General features: G+C 43.6%; 1 protein-coding gene across 2 annotated transcripts in view; it reads right to left on the reverse strand.

Moving 5' to 3' along the window:
• Window positions 1–101: 101 nt before the first annotated feature.
• Window positions 102–16,538, reverse strand: part of LOC147606919 (HMG1/2-like protein) — a 33,947-nt gene continuing 17,510 nt past the window's right edge. For both annotated transcript variants that reach the window (XM_086791225.1, XM_086791226.1), the window contains exons 2-8: window positions 1,567–1,630; window positions 1,331–1,462; window positions 1,140–1,197; window positions 981–1,025; window positions 812–892; window positions 621–719; window positions 102–518 (exon numbers count right to left, since the gene is read on the reverse strand). In XM_086791225.1, the coding sequence (XP_086647351.1) occupies window positions 498–518; window positions 621–719; window positions 812–892; window positions 981–1,025; window positions 1,140–1,197; window positions 1,331–1,462; window positions 1,567–1,613 (483 nt within the window). In that variant the 5' untranslated portion in view covers window positions 1,614–1,630 and the 3' untranslated portion in view covers window positions 102–497. The remainder of the gene's footprint in view (window positions 519–620; window positions 720–811; window positions 893–980; window positions 1,026–1,139; window positions 1,198–1,330; window positions 1,463–1,566; window positions 1,631–16,538) is intronic.

The following is a 16,538-nucleotide window of genomic DNA, read 5'->3' on the forward strand; positions in this document are numbered from 1 at the left end:
AGAATAGATCTGTAGAGTTGATGGATGAAATGCATGCTTTAACATCTGCTACATAATACGAACAATGCAGCACTAAGTGAGGAGCAGTGCCTGGTTCTAGATTAGCAAATTTAAGTCCTTAAAAAGCAATTTACATAGATATAGATGTTAATTAGCATTGCCCGATTATCTCCAGCCAAAAAAAATCATCTTGCTGAGGTCACAAAACTCAGCACCCAAGAAAAGTTGGTTAGTAGCTGCATGAGAGGAAGAGTGAAGCTCGTCAAGAAACACCTCTTCTAAGATTCGAAAGTCCATTTAAGCTTATACCCAGCTTTGACAACTGGTGGAAACAAAACCTACTATACAATTGAGCTAGTGAATATAGTTGAAGAGTCGCACTCCTCAACCAGCGCTTGGTAACAGTAGTTATGACAGGCTACCAGGTTCAGCCTGCCCCTTAAACGTCTTTGCCTAACCATGAAAGTAAAATCCTTCATTTCCTGAGCATAGCATGTTTACTCTTCATCGTCTTCTTCCTGCTACCAAAGGATAATATCAACTGAAATCTAACAACGCGTTTAAAATACACACACAAGCTTAGTTTTGCATTAATTTGGAAGACAGCTTAGTAAGCATACCTCTCCACTTTCTTCTTCATCATCATTGATCTCAGACTTCGACTTCTCTGATTCTTCGACATCCTCTTCATCGTTTGCATGAGTGCTGCCTCCAGTAGTCTACAAAGGGGAATAAACTTCACTTGAGATTCGTCAAAAGGCGTAACTCACTAGAAAGTAACAGAGAAGAAATTTTAGGCTCTGGACATTACCTGTTTCCGATTATATGATGCAAGAGCCTTTTCATACTCAGCTCTTTTCTGGACAGCTTTTGCAATGTAAGGTGCTTTCTCCTGAATGCCACAAACCAAGATCTCTGAATTCACCAGATAGCAACAAGACCAGAAACGACCATGACAAAGTGAGAGAAAAAGAAGAGACCTGATCACTCATCTCCTTCCACCTGTCACCACAAGCCTTACCAACCTGCACAGCAAACAAAAATGATTTAGGCATGTGAATAGTTATCAGCACACTTACATCAATTTTTAAAACTCTCTGATAAAACTCTAGCTTATATCAGCCAGGGTTGAAATGTACTGCTGCCACCCCCTTGACATCAGGATGTTGTTCCTTGTAGACCTTCCTAAAATCTTCCCTGCAAGCACAAACAAAATACTAACATGAAAACCATCATCATGATGAAAAAACATTCTTAAAATTTTAAATAACTAGAAGGTGATGCCTTTCTTGCATGGACATTGGAACGAGATGCACAAGACAACACCTACAGATAAATAAAAAAAGCAGTCGGTGCCCGTTTTGGCTTGTTAGGATCCTTCTTGGCCTTGTGCTCCTTCCTAGCTTGTCTCTTCTTGGCATTTTGCTCCTTAACTGCTAGTTGTTGCCTCTTCTTTGCATCCCTGAACATCAAACAGGAATGAGATCAATGATCAGGTATAAAGGAAGAAACCTTGCAATGGCCAAGTCAGCCCAAAAACAAAAGAAAAAGAAGGTCAAGACTAACTTGCTCTCCTTAGCTTCAGATGTCCTTTTGACACCGCTTTCTTTCATTGTTCTGGATTGTATGCCTGTACAGAAGAGCCATACAAACTAATAATAAGCCGTGCTTTTGTTAAGAAATCCATATTGCTGGGATGCTACAACACGTGAGCATTATACTTAGTGTAAGCTCACTGCTGTAATCACGTAATGCGCAGAGAAATATCCACACCGCAAGAGAGATTTTGCAATAAAAAGTGTGAGTATATTTCTTCTAAACAATTACAGTGATTAGACTGAAGATGATTATTATAGAGGACTGATGTGACTGCTTCAAATTAAAGCTAATAACTGTTGGACTTCTGCAAACTGAGTATTAGGAGTTATCTAGGACTCATGATTACGGTCTATGTGCAGCCTATTTACAGGCTAACAACCCCTTCAATCATGCCTGACCATCAAGTGCTGGTTGGCAGCCTTACGCTGGTCATGGGCTGGTCCAACTCATCTGCTGGCTGCTCCGACTGACCACAGCAGCAGGGACACGGGAAAACAGGCTGTACAGCAGTCAGTACAGGCTGTGCAACATCTTGCACATGCTGTTCAGGTGCTTGTTGGCATCAGAAGGCAGCAGAGCTGGCCATACAGGTGAATGATCGTACACCTTCCGTATAGCAGGGAGCCATACAACAGGGGGATACGCCGTGCATACAGCCATACAGCAGGCAGCAGCAAGGCTGGCTGTACAGAGCGGAAGAGGGTTCAGCTGCCTTCAGAGATGGCTGTACAACAGCTCCCCTTGATCAAAAGGTCATCATGGGTACGTTTTTCTCTTCGTCTAACTCGCGAACAAGGAGAAAGAGAGCGAGAGACAGAGAGAGCCAGAGAGACAGAGAGAGCGAGAGAGTTGGTCGACTATGCACACCCACCAAGGCCACGTGTATGGGCAGCCCAAGCCATGTGTGTTACATACCTAACACTAACCCTCGGGGTTAGGGACTAATCCAGCAAGGTTAAGGGAGTCCTGGATTTGGGAAACCAAGCTTGGATGGGTGGCTAAGGTTCAATATTAATAAATCCTTGGTTATTCGCTACTTATAACTGGATGGTTATTTATAGCAATAATAAGTCACTATATAAGTGAGTCTTGGGTTATTATTATTCGATGCAATATGGACCTGGACTAAGAGGCTCACTCCTGCCATTGACATGGCAGATGTTACAGGACTGAGTATTTTACCTCTTTGTCTTAAGCATTGTTAATTATGTTTACTAATCATGTTTAATCCAATAAATGCATGTGTAAGTTTGTACATGTGTGTGGATTCAGATACATGTTTGGTGTGTGTACATGTGTGCATGCTCATATGTTTGTGCATATGCATGTATATGTGTGTTTCTCTTATCTTGTTGCAGGAGCATCAGCTGAGGCATCTTGTGGGTTAGCTCTGCAACAAGTACCATCAGGTACAGGCAGCCGACACATGGCACTAATGGCAAGCAGTTGATGTGGCACTGCCACGTGGCACAGGTGACATGGCAGCTGACAAGTGGTACGGCTGGCTGCACAGGATGGGCTGTAAGCTGATGTGGCACCTGGCTGAAGCGCACGTGTGTGTGGTACACCTGGCTGCAAGAAACGCAAGTGGCTGGGCTGACTGTTGGTACACATGGCGGTTGGCTGCACAAGCACAGGCGCTGCCTACATGGCAGGCACAGGTGCACACAAGCAAGAGAGAGAGAGAGAGGCAAAGGCGGCTGGCATCCGGGCAAGAGAGAGATGCCAGCCGGGCAGCAAAGAAAAACGCGATGGAGAAAAAGCACCGGGCAGCAAATCGAAAAAAAAGAAAGCTGCGTGGGATTTTTGAAAACGCCAGCACCGTGCTATTTTTTTAAATAGAAAATATTCAAAGAGTTTTTGAATGAGATAAAAGCACTTGCATAGTTTTTTTTCTCTCTAAGGGGGAAAAGCATAGCTTTTCACCCCTAGACTTGTATAAATAGGGGACCAAGGCTCTTGTATCCCACAACACATCTTGGGTGAAAGCTTGAAGGAGATCTCCTCCCCGTGGATCAAGGAGGAATCTTCTCGGGAATTGTACAAGGGCTACACCAACCTCGAGTGATAAATAAATACCTGCGGGGGTGCCACGCTTTGGGGCCAATTGGTCTTTTGTGCAAGAGCACTCTAGCTCCACTTAAATATTTTCTGTTTCTTCCAAATTTATTATTCCAGTTCATAAAGTGATTAAAGTGTGATTAAGTGTGTTCACCGCCCGTCAAGTTTCTGAAGGCCGGTTTCAGCAGATCACAGTTAGTCTTGCCGAAGGTCCCTTAGGATAGGCTCTCTGGTGGTATGGGATGCTAGGGCTGACTACCTTGTCCTGTGGGGAGTGGAACCTTAGCCCCTGGCTCAGGGGTGGTTGCGGACGTGACCTACAGTTGGGTGGTGTGCTTGGCCTGTGAATTAGGGTTGAATCCTAGAGGGATGTTCGAATTGGTATCAAAGCAAACCTAATTGCGGAAAAAAGCAAGGTGTGCGTGTCGTGTGTTTTTTCAAACTCGCCCAATCTAGGTAATCTCTCAAGCGCCATGATCTATGATTTTGTTTCTTGCAAAGAAGTAGGTGCTTTCTAGGGTTTTTGCTGCATGTTTTGTTTCGTGTGGGTTTTGAGAGGAGGAGGAGAAGGGGGGAAGAGATATGCATGATTTGCAAGAGATGGGAACCTTATAGCAAGAAAGCCCCAAGATCTCTTGTAAAGAAGTAGGTGCTTTCTAGGGTTTTTGCGGCATGTTTTGTTTCGTGTGGGTTTTGAGAGGAGGAGGAGAAGGGGGGAAGAGATATGCATGATTTGCAAGAGATGGGAACCTTATAGCAAGAAAGCCCCAAGATCTCTTGTTATCCTAAGGATTGCAGCAGTTTTTGTGTGTCTACCTTCATGTAGGGTGCATCATTGTTGAAACATGGGCTGTAGTAGGGCTTACACACTGATGTTAGCTTGCAGCCGGTCTTGTGAAACATCTATGTGGTCGCGTAAGGGAGTAGAAAGCCCTGGTATGTTGGGCTGCATGTACTCTATGCGAAGTTGGGCTGTGTGCAGATGGAGTGGGGGGGAATATGGTTGGCTGTGTGCATTCTGTGCGCTGACTGCATGTTCGGAGGGCAGCCAGAAACGTGTGCATAGAGGCTTTGGTTGTGCACAGAACTGACAGCAGCAGCATGTATGCATAATTCTGAGCAGGTGCGCTTATAGGCTGATGGCATGCAGGTAGACAGGGCAGATGCATGTGCAGGCTGTACATGCCTGAACAGGTCATACAGGTGCCACATGGCAGCCTGTGTGCAGACATGTCAACAGGGGCGGCCTTGGGTGGAGCAGCAGGCAGGAAGAGCAGAGAGATGGAGTCCGGCATGTGATTGATGGTGCAGAAACACACAGATGTGAAAAAAAAAAAGGCATGTCGTGACGCTATCTGTTGGGGGGGGGGGGGGGGGGGGGGGGGAAAGCTAGTGCTTTATTTTAAATGGAAAAAAACATGGAAGGCTATAAATCTAAAACATAAGCTATAAGTGGGGATCAGTTTTTTTTAAAGCACATCTAAAAAAAGATGGCTTAGTTTTTAAAGTGAAAAAGCACTTGGGTATTTTTTTTTTATAGCTCCTAAAAGCGACCTCTTGTAGTGATTCAAGGCAGCCACACGCTAAACGCCCATTCTGTATCCTATGTAATAGTACCCCAAGTGATATAGATAGGATCACTCAGTCTCCCCAAGAACTGGGTTATAGATACCCTGATTCTCTATGCCTCTCATGTGTGGAGCATAAGTGGGTCGTGTTCTTGCATGTTTTTCTCCGGGATTTCCTCACTTAAGGCGTGGGTTATCTCCTGTTTTCTTTGACATTCAAAACCAGCACATAGATTATTTTGCAGCAGCAGTCCTTTTCTTTCTCTCCCCTTACCACGGCTAAGACACTTCACTGCACTGATTATCTATGGAAGCCTGAGTAGGATGATTCTCAGCCCATGCAGGATCATGTGGAGGTGCAGCAGGAGATGGTTGATGGGGCAGAGTAAACTTACTTCATAGTGCAGATAGCATTAGATGGTTAGGGGTCTCCTTGATGGGACAGCCCTTACATGCTAGAGAGAGTTGAGTTAAGGAATAAACTCACTTTTTTTGGGCAGATTTCGAGACTTAGTTTCGAAATAAGGGAGGATGAGGGGTTTGATGTGATGTCCAAGTTTGTGAACTTGGGTATGCAGCACGTGTTTTTTCTTGACACATACGTACAGAGATTTAGGGAGTTGTAGTCTCGGGCAGAGCACATGGATTCCACAACTTTGTGTGGATTCTTTATCCGTGAACTGTCGCGAGAGTACAAGCTCCAGGTGAAGAGGACTCTTAGGCAAAACATTGGAGGATGTCATCCAGTATGCTAGGATTCATGGAAGACGATGGCTGGCCAGATTTAGAATAACAAGAATGTTTCCTCGAAGCCTCAAACCACAGGAACCTCTGAACAGGCTTTCTAGCATAAACGCAAGTTTAAGTCTGGGGAGGCTCCACTAAATCCAATCCGAAGAAAGATTATAAGCACCAGCAAAACCTTCACTGTACTTGGGAGGGCAGGTATTTCACCCTCATATTACTCTTGTTTAGGTCAAAGTGCCTACATCGAATATAGTTTTAACATGATGCTAATGACTTGATATGTATGTTTTGGGTCTATGTTAGGGAAGACTGTGCACATCCTTTTGACCCTCGTATCACCCCCTATACAAAAGGTAGGAGTGGAGACGCAATCCAATGATCACATCTATCGTGTAAACCTGGGGCTAGATGTGGACAGATTTAGAACATGCTTGTGTCTCAATGGGTTTTATAACCATGATGTCCATGTACATTGAAAGGGTCATACTTTGTCTTTTGTTATGGATGATGCTCCAATATGTTGAAGGGTGTTTTTGCGGTCCCAAGGTTTTAGAGAGCATCAAGACAAACTTCATGAATGTTATCTTTACTGGATAACCCCAGGGTTCTAGTCTGTGAGTATTGTGACTTACGGGATGAACCAGTTGGGGGAGGATGAGATTGGGACAAATCGCAAACGTATTTATCCCTTCGGAGTTCCAGAAGGACGAGTCTTGATGGATCTGTAGGAATGCTTTATCTGGTTGTTTCTTCCAGAAGCCATTGATAGGTTTGACCGTGACATGAGGTGGAGGTTTAGCTCCACCAAGACCGAGTTTGGGAAAGGATTGATCACCCTAACCCAGCTCTAAAACCTAAAGGAAATTTTATGTGGGATGAATCCTAATGGTATGGGACACCAGGATCTACAGCATGTCAGTTTCCCGATGTGTGTATATTTCTAGCCAAGCATGTCCTTTTCTTGAGGGGATAGTTAACCTAGGTCAAGGAGTGGAAGGAACAGTAGGCAGAGTTTCTGCAAGACTTTGAGGACTTTGATAGGACTTTCAGAGTATTGGCAAGGCAATTTAGATGAGCAAGATTGGGGTGGTCAATCTTTCAATTTCACCGAGATTTGTGCTAACTTGTATGATTCCTTGAGAGGGCTATGTTTGATCGATGGGCATTCCAGTCGGTATTCGCAACAAGTCCAAACAAGGAGCTCCATTGTTATTAGACAGGAACTTAAGGGTCAATAAGTAGTCGGTACTTTATTTGGAACAGGTTATGGTTCCAAGATGATTGAGTCTATGTGCCGGAATTAGGAGAGAAATTCCTTATGACTATCGACGCTCCTACAACAACTCATTCAGGGATACAACAGACTTATGAATTGGTAAAATAGACGTTTTACTAGCCTTAGATGTATAGTCGGATTGCCACGAACCAGCAAAGGGCATGATGCTATCCGGATGGTGGTACATAAACTACCAAAGATGGCAAGGTTTTTATCTTAAGGCCTCACTTACATAGTGGTCATTGATGCTATAAATAGTCAGCTACCATAAATGGCCTATAGCCAACTATTATTAGAATTAAGCCTTAGCCCCCAACATCTGCCTACAATCTCCTAATCCCAGGGCCCCCTAACCCTACTAGATTAGGCCCACTAATCCAAAGATTAGTAACCAGGTACATAACATAATTCCCCTCCTCAAGATGTTTTCGCTCATGGAAACAAAAGCTATCAAAGAAAGAAAATCGGGGAACCTGATTTTATACTCAAGAATCAGCTTATTTCTAAGCTGTCTTTCCTTAAAATCAATAACAGGTTCCAGTTCATGTGGAACATAAGGCAAGTCATCAACCTCAACAAGTTCTTGAGAAGTCACAATGCTATCCTCAGCACCGAGCATCTCTTTTATATATATACCCTCATAAGGCCAAATGAATCTGAACTTCTGAATAATTTTAAAAGAAAGAAGAGAATCACCAAAAACAAACAAAATTTTAAAAAATATATATTTTTAAAAATCCTTAATAGAGACACCCGAGAAAATAATAATAATAATAATAGTAATAATAACTTGCAAAAATAGACAAATACATAACTAAATCACACACGCCTACACACACAAACAAATTCTTTATTGAACCACAACAAAACAAACCTTAAATGACTAATTCACTAAAACAAAACAAGTAAAGACAAGAATACAAAAAGTGCTAACTTTACTTCATCATGCATAGCATGATGAAATAGAAGATCATCAACTTCATGCATAGCATGGACTAGGTGCTACAACATCCCTACTCAAGTCATCAGCGCCTAGAGTAGGTGCGGATTCACATATATAAAAATTTGACCAAACCAAGAGGGGACAATTTTTATACAAAGACCAACGAGCTAAGTTTCTATCACTTCTCCGGAAATGATTAAGCAAGACTAGAAGCAATGATAAATAACAACTAAGAGCTAAAATGATCTAAACAAAAAATGGGCTTTTAAGCTCCCCATTTTTGTGAAACTTATTACTTATAATCTTAAACATTCCAAAAGCAGAAATCTCAAAGCTATATCTACTTCGATTCAAAAAGCAACGAACTTTGCTTAAAACCTTTTTAAAGCAATAATCCTTTTGTACAAGCAAATTGATGAGTTGGCAAACTTGAGTAATAAAAGCAAACTTGTTTGAACAAATACAACAGAATCTGAATAATTGAGAAGAGACAACACCATATTTAGTTATTTTAGAAATGTTAGAACTGAAGTGAGACATTCTTATGATATTTAAGTTGGAATACTCTGGTTGTAAACGTTTATCATATATATCTACATCTAAACCAACACAAGATTGTTAGAAGTGAAGTGAGGCATTCTGATGATATTTAAGTTAGAATACTCCAGTTGTAAACGTTTAGCATATACATCTACATCTAAACCAACACAAGCATCTCTTTTAGTCTACCGAAATGAAAACTGTCTTTCCTTAAAATCAATAACCGCTTCCAGTTCATGTGGAACATGACCTAGAATCAGCTTATTTCTAAGCTGTCTTTCCTTAAAATCAATAATTGCTTCCAATTCATGTGGAACATGAGGCAAGTCATCAACCTCAACAAGTTATTGAGAAGTCATAATGCTATCCTCAGCACCCAGCATCTCTTTTAGTCTACTGACATAAAAACTTTCACATTCTGAGGCAGTTCTAGCTAATAAGCTACCTCGCCGATCTTTTTAAGGATCCGGAAAGGTCCACGATATCTAGGGGATAACGTCCCAACCTTTTTCTCGCCCATAACGTCTCTAAACTCTTGGGTACTTGCAAATACACTAGCATTTCGTCGGATAGCTCCCTCGACGAACACTATCTATCAACATAAAACCATGCTCTATCCTAAGCACTCTTGACAGAATCTCTCATTACAACAAGCATTTCTTTCATACCTGCCAAGAAATCTAGCCACATCAATCTGAATACCTTTAACAAGCCCTCAAGACCTGTCTTGCCAAGAATCACCTAAACACAGTCCAGCACAAGATTAGGATTAACCCAACATAAAGGGGTGCAGGCTAGCTCACCACCCAACCATAGGATCTGTGCTTCGATCCACTCGCGAGCCTGGGGCTAAGGCTCCGCTCAACAAATACATGCCAATTAACCATGGCCCCCCATACCACTAGTGCCCACCCACAGGGTGTTGCATGCGCGGAAGCCTTGCTGTACTGATCCACACTCCTAAGCTGGATTAAGAACAAGATGCTGATTTATACATGTGTAAGACATAGGAGAAAAAGGAGAGAGAGATTGGTGTCAAGGTTTTCTTATATTTAATATGGTACAAAAAGGTTTCATAAATGCTTGTACATGTGTGGGCCTTGGTCAGTCCCAAAGAGTTGACCCATGGCCTGACCTTTTTGTCTGAACACCTTCACTCTTGATCTCCACTTCCAAGTCTTGCTAAGGAATTGAGCATCTATTCCACTGTTGTTCCCATGCTTGCTTTCCCTTATCCTTAACACAGCGGTGGGTCACCTGCTGGAACTAATCATGCCTATTGTTCGGCTTTTGGAACTGATCTGAGAGCGTAATGATGTTCCGGTTCTACGTACATACCATCAAGGAATGCTTCCTCTTAACTTCGCTTGCTACCCTGCTGCGTTCTTCTGCTGGAACTGTGCACCTTCCTTGGGACTATGCTTAGTGGGCTGAGCCTGAATGCTCTGATACCAATGTTGCATGCGCAGAAGTCTTGCTGTACTGATCCACAGCCCTAAGCCTGATTAAGAACAAGATATTGATTTATACATGAGTAAGACAGAGGAGAGAGAAGAGAGAGAGATTGGTGTCAGGGTTTTCTTATATTTAATATGGTATAAAAAAGATTGCATAAATGCTTGTACATGTGTGGGCCTTGGGGTTGACCCCTGGCCCCTTCTACATAACTTCTACTAATGCTAGAGTTATGAAATGCTGAAAGAACTGGATGTTTGACTAATTGTATGCTTATGCTTATATATATGCAAGGGATGCAATCGGCCAACCACTAGACCCTGTTGGCCGGACAACAATTAAATCAAAGCACATAATTAATGGAATTTAATCCCGGGTTCAACCATGTTGCCATGCCTTTTCTGGTTGCTGCCACCTCATGCCTAGATAGTCTGTTGGAAGTCGACTGTGTGCAATTGGCTGCCGGACAGGTCATCTAGCCCCCATGATGATGATGATGATGGTGATGATCGTGCTCAAGAAGCTGAGGCTTCTACTAAGGATGATTGTCACCCGCCTGTATTTGTGAGAAATCCCCAATCCAAAACCCTAATCAACTTACAGGGAATTTTGTATCAAGAATGAAGTTAATAAAACTTGGACATGTTGTCTAACCTAGCATGGCAGACTTCATGATTGGACATGTGTTCTTTTCCAAGGAACCATGATTGGACATGCTTATATTCCGAAATAGGAGAGCATAATATTGCATACATGAATGGACATGCTTCCATCCCGAAGTGGGGAAGTTTGATTGGACATGCTTCATAAGCATGATGGACTATGCACTCTTACCATTATGGGAGAGCGTATAGATGGATATAAGTGTAGAGAACGGATGGTACTCACCTTAGGCACATGCATAATAAGCTGTTTGAAGATCTTGCATTGGATGCTGATTTTGAGAATGCTTGAACATTTAGGCATTCATCTTAAAGCATCGAACTTGTGCATAATACTGGTTGCTAATCTAGCGACTTGTATTTTGCAGAAGGTTAAGTATGTTTCTTACTTAAACTAGTTTCAATTTTGATAGTTTTACAACATATGTACCTTTTAAGTTGGAGGTCGATTTTGAGGCCTTTCCCTTCATCTTTTGGGAAAACAGAGACTGGAATTGGAATCAAAGCGGTCGAAAATCCCCCGAGCTTCTTTTTTTTTTTTTTAAGGTGACGTGGCGACTCGCCCAGACTATCTCAGCAACTGTCTCTTCAGTTGCACATGCAAATTCGTTTTAGAACTTGAGTTATAAGCATCTCTTCCTATTTTCCAAAGAGGGAAAGAGAACTAAACTCTTTCTATTTCTTGACAAAGGAAAGTTTCCCATGCAATGTTGGTCATGACCGCTCCCGGCTAGTTAAGGTGTGAACACAGCTTACTCACGGGCACTTTTTCCCTGTGACTGGACACAGGTTTTTTTCCCGTGTGAACACACTTATGTGTGTTGGGCACTTTGCCCTACTCACTTGTACTTTCATTTTCATATCATTATTAAGTACATCTTTTCCAGCACTCTTGAGCTTCACTCGTTTTCTCTCTCTTGCAGCTGTGTGTGTGTGTCTATGTGTAGGCTTCTCCCCCCATACCCAACATTGATATCAGAGCTTGGCTAGGGTTAGCATTAGGGTTTGCTCCCCTTGCTACCCGTCAAAGCTTCAGCTTATTGTCCATACACTGAAGCGCCCGTAATGCTGCCCGTTGACTGTACCTGCTGCTAGTCGTGCTTTGCGCCGTCCACGACTTGCAGCTGCCGCCCTGCCCTGCGCTGCACGACTATACCAGCTCCGTTGACTGTACCAACTGCGTCGTACAAGCGTCACTGCCGCCGGACTGTACCAATTACGCCGCCTTGTGTACTTGCTTGTACTGCGCCCGCCTTGTGTACCTGCCTGTATTGCGTCGTCGACTGCTGCTGCTCCGTACACTCTGTCGCCAACTGTACTACTGTACCTGCTGTCCTACGCAGCTACTGTGTGGCACCTACACAATCGCCTGTTGACCTGTGCGCCCAATCGACTGAAGCGACTATACCTGCAGTACAAATCATGTGCACTATTGTGCCTACCCGATTGAAGTTGCTCCACAACATTGGTATTTCTGTAATTTTTTTCAAATACTCGAAAATTGCTAAAAACTAGCAAATACACTGCATTAATTTTGAAGCTTTTCACCATTGAGCTCAAAATTGCAACATTGGCACTGATTTTGCCCGATGATTCAGTGCGTGATTGCACTAGAAATTTGGGGATTTTGCAAAAATTGGCACTATTTGCAGGCAATTTTGGGTATTGCAGGCACATTTGGTTGGCATTGGAGCATTTCCCCCAAATTTTTTGGAAGTTACAGCATTACTACTTGCTTGAACACACTTGTGACCACCATGTTTGGGAATACTGGTGATTTATTTGGTATGCTTTCCGTTGAGGATAAGTTGGATGGCACCAACTATCCTATGTGGGCATACATGATGAAACATGTACTTGTTGCAAAGAATTTGTGGGTTTATGTATCAGGGGCTGATGTCAGGCCCATTGCTCTTGCACGAGCAACAAGTACTTCAGGAACCAAGGATGCAGGTGATGATGTATCTTCAGGTGGTGCTACATCTTCTGCACCTTTACCACCCACTCCAGAACAGCTCAGATGGGATGCCAAGGATGCTCAGGCACATGCGTTGATTGCCCTCTCATGCAAAAGGCAGGTTATACCGCACATTCGTTCATGCACCTCTTCTAAGGGTGCATGGGATGTACTTGTGTCAAATCCCCATAGATCTCCTCGTAGAACGCTCCTGGTATGCGACTCGAAACCTGCAAACAAACAAACAACAAGGGGGTGCAGGCCTGACTCACCTCCCAAACATGACAGCCGTGGGCAAGCCCACAATCTTGGCTGTCCCCACCGAGCCACGAGCTGAGCTAACTAGGATGACGTACCGACCAATCTCCTCCTCGCGACGTCCCATACCGCCACGAAGCTACCCTCGCGGGCCTCGAGATTGCTGCCGGCCTCGGCTGCATAAAGCAGGTGCACATCTGCACTAGATCCAAGCTCCAAGACCATAGAGCTCTCACAAATCTCGCGAGACTCTATATGACTAATGACTAACCTTGGCCACCCTTTTATAGGCTCTTGGCCGGTCATCGGGCGTCCACACTTGGGCGCCCGCCCATCCATACTTGGGTGCCCGCCCATTAGTCTATCTCGCTAACTCAGTTCGCCAATCAGCCTGCCTAGCTCCAAGCTTCCCCAAACCTCGAAGCTAGTCTTGTGTGCGTGTAGCACATGGTAGATACACACTGTGCACATGACAACTTGCTTCTTTGTATCAGGTTCGCAATGAGGCCCGTGTTGCCTATCTTCGCAAGAAGATTGAGTCTGAGCATATGGATGAGGTCATTCCAAATGGTTCACTTGTATCTACAGTGCTTCAGGGTTTGCCAAAATCCTATCACGGTTTTGCTACTACTCTTCGTCTACTCATGAAGGGTAATCCAAAGTTGTATACCTTTGATGAGTTGGTGAATCTCTTACTGTTGCAGGAGGAGCAGTCTCGTTCTAATAGGACCACTATGCTTTATGTTGATCAAGCATTTGGTGCCTTTGATCGAAACAAAGGTAAATCTGGGGCTTCATCTAGTGGTAAACCTAAGGGCAAACCACATGCCCATTCAGATTCTACCTCGTCTAAAGTGGGTGACAACAAGAAAAAGAAGAGATGCAACTATTGTAGAAAACCTGGCCATCTTATTGAGGAATGTAGGAAGCGCATTGAGAGTGAAAAGAAAAAAAAGCACCAAGGTTTGGCTGCTACTGTGGACACTAAAGCAGAGGCAAACTTTGCTCATGAGGGATATGCAGTTTGCCTGCTTCTTGTATGTCTATCTCAGCTGGAGATTGGTACTTTGACAGTGGTGCTTGCACATCACTTCTTGCAGAGATCTCTTTGCCAATTTGCAGGATTCACCTCCAAGTGGCATAGTTATGCGTGCCAATGATGCCTCTACTCCACTAAAGGCATTGGCAATGTGGAGCTAACAGCATGTGATGGGGATAGCTTTACTCTTTGTGACACTTTATATGTACCAGGCATTAAGAAGAATCTCATTTTTGCTTCAGCCCTTGCATTATCTGGGTTTAAGGTTCAGTTTTCTGATCATTGTTGTTCAGTGTATGACAGCAGAGATTCAGCTTCTCTTATGCTTTCTGGGACATTATGCAGTGGCTTGTATAAGCTTGATATGTATGACAGGAGTACTTATTCTCATGATGCTATGATTGCCTCCACATCCCGTGTGATGAGTGACACTGAGTTATGGCATGCTTGGTTTGGTCACTTGAACTTCCCATCTCTTGTACGCTTGCAGAAGCAAGGTATGGTGCATGAGCTTCCTCCTATGCAGGTTCCCTTCAAGCATGTATGTGAGGGATGCATCCTTGGAAAGATGCACAGGAATTCCTTTCCTAAAGATGGGGCTATGAGGGCTGTCCGACCATTACAGCTTGTTCATAGTGATCTTTGTGGCCCCATGAGGGCTCCATCTTTTGGAGGACACTTGTACTTCATCACGTTCATTGATGACTACACTCGGTTTTGTTGGGTGTATGGTTTAAAAATGAAGTCAGATGCCTTTGCAGCTTTCAGAGACTTCCGTCCCATGGCTGAAAATGCTTGTGGACACAAGCGTACAGATCGCGGGGGGGAATATTTGTCAAATGAGTTCACAGCTTACATGCAGTTACATGGTATTTCTCATCAGTGTACTACCCCCTATACTCCTCAGCAAAATGGAGTTGCAGAGAGATGTAATCGTACACTCATGGAGATGGCACATCGCATGCTCAAAAGCAAGGATCTGCCCAGTAAGTTTTGGCTTGAGGCGGTTATGTGTGCCAATTATGTGCTTAACCGTTGCCCCATTAAAGCCTTTAAATCTAAGACTGCCTTTGAAGCATGGAATGGCAGGATTCCAATGGTGACTCATATGAGAGTCTTTGGGTGTTTGGCATATATTCATGTGCCCACACAACAAAGACACAAGCTTGATGCAAAGGCAATCAAATGCATTTTAATTGGTTATAGTACTGAGAGTAAAGGATACAGACTCTATGTGCCTAATACAGGCAAGATCATTGTGTCAAGAGATGTTATCTTTGACGAATATGCATCTCAACCACTTGTCTCATGTACCAAACAGCCGTCTATTGGGCCGGAAGATGTCTTTGATACTTTGTTGCCTTTATTCAATTCAAATGTGGACAATGTAGAGCCCGTTTCAGCTCATTTACAGCCACCTATGCCTGCTGAAAACCAGTAAAATCAGCAGCTGAACTTGCCCCAAATTGATCCTGAATTGCCTCAAATTCATCGAGATACCTTGGGTGATGCATTGGCAGAGGAAGATGCAGATACTAGGAAGTCAAAAATTGTTCCTAGATGGCTGGTTGACACTTTGCGTGATAGCAAACAGTCTACATTTATGCCAGGTCGTACACGTGCTGCTTCTCGCCATGCATCTTCACATTATGTGGATACAGCTCTTGTTGCCACCGCTTGTAATGAGGAACCGATTTCTCATGTTGATGCATTGGAGGATGACCATTGGGTGGCAGCCATGCGTTCGGAGTTAGACTCCATTGACAAAAACGGTACTTAAGAGTTATGTGACTTGCCCCCGGGCAAGCGTGCTATTGGCACAAAATGGGTTTTCAAACTTAGCGTAAGCCTGATGGTTCAATTGATCGCCATAAGGCTCGCTTGGTCGCCAAAGGGTATGCCCAACGTGAGGGCATTGACTATGAGGAGACCTTTGCTCCCACTTCACGTATGACTACCATACGTACTGTTATTGCATTGGCTGCCCACAAGCAGTGGCATGTACATCAATTGGATATTAAAACTACTTTTTTGAATGGCGATTTGCAAGAGGAAGTTTATGTGTCTCAACCTCCTGGCTTTGTTCAAAAAGGTGTAGAAAATAAAGTATGCCGTTTACATAAAGCACTGTATGGTGTTTAAACAGGCCCCTCGTGCTTGATACCACAATTCATACACAATTGACTACCCCTACACATGCCAATATAGCAGATGGGTTTACAAAGCCTCTTTCGAGGGAAAAGTTTGAAGCTTTCCACGAAGCTTTAAGCTTACAACCTCTTCCAGTGTAGTCTCCTACACCCTGTCCCCGTTCACACCATTCACTTGAGGGGGGTTTGTTGGTCATGACCACTCCCGGCTAGTTCACGTGTGAACACAGCTTACTCACGGGCACCTTTTCCCTGTGACTGGACACAGGTTCTTTCCCCGTGT

The sequence above is a fragment of the Cibotium barometz genome, chromosome 56 (genome assembly GCF_041138505.1).
Source record: "Cibotium barometz isolate CiBa-2024 chromosome 56, ASM4113850v1, whole genome shotgun sequence".
NCBI lineage: Eukaryota > Viridiplantae > Streptophyta > Polypodiopsida > Cyatheales > Cibotiaceae > Cibotium > Cibotium barometz.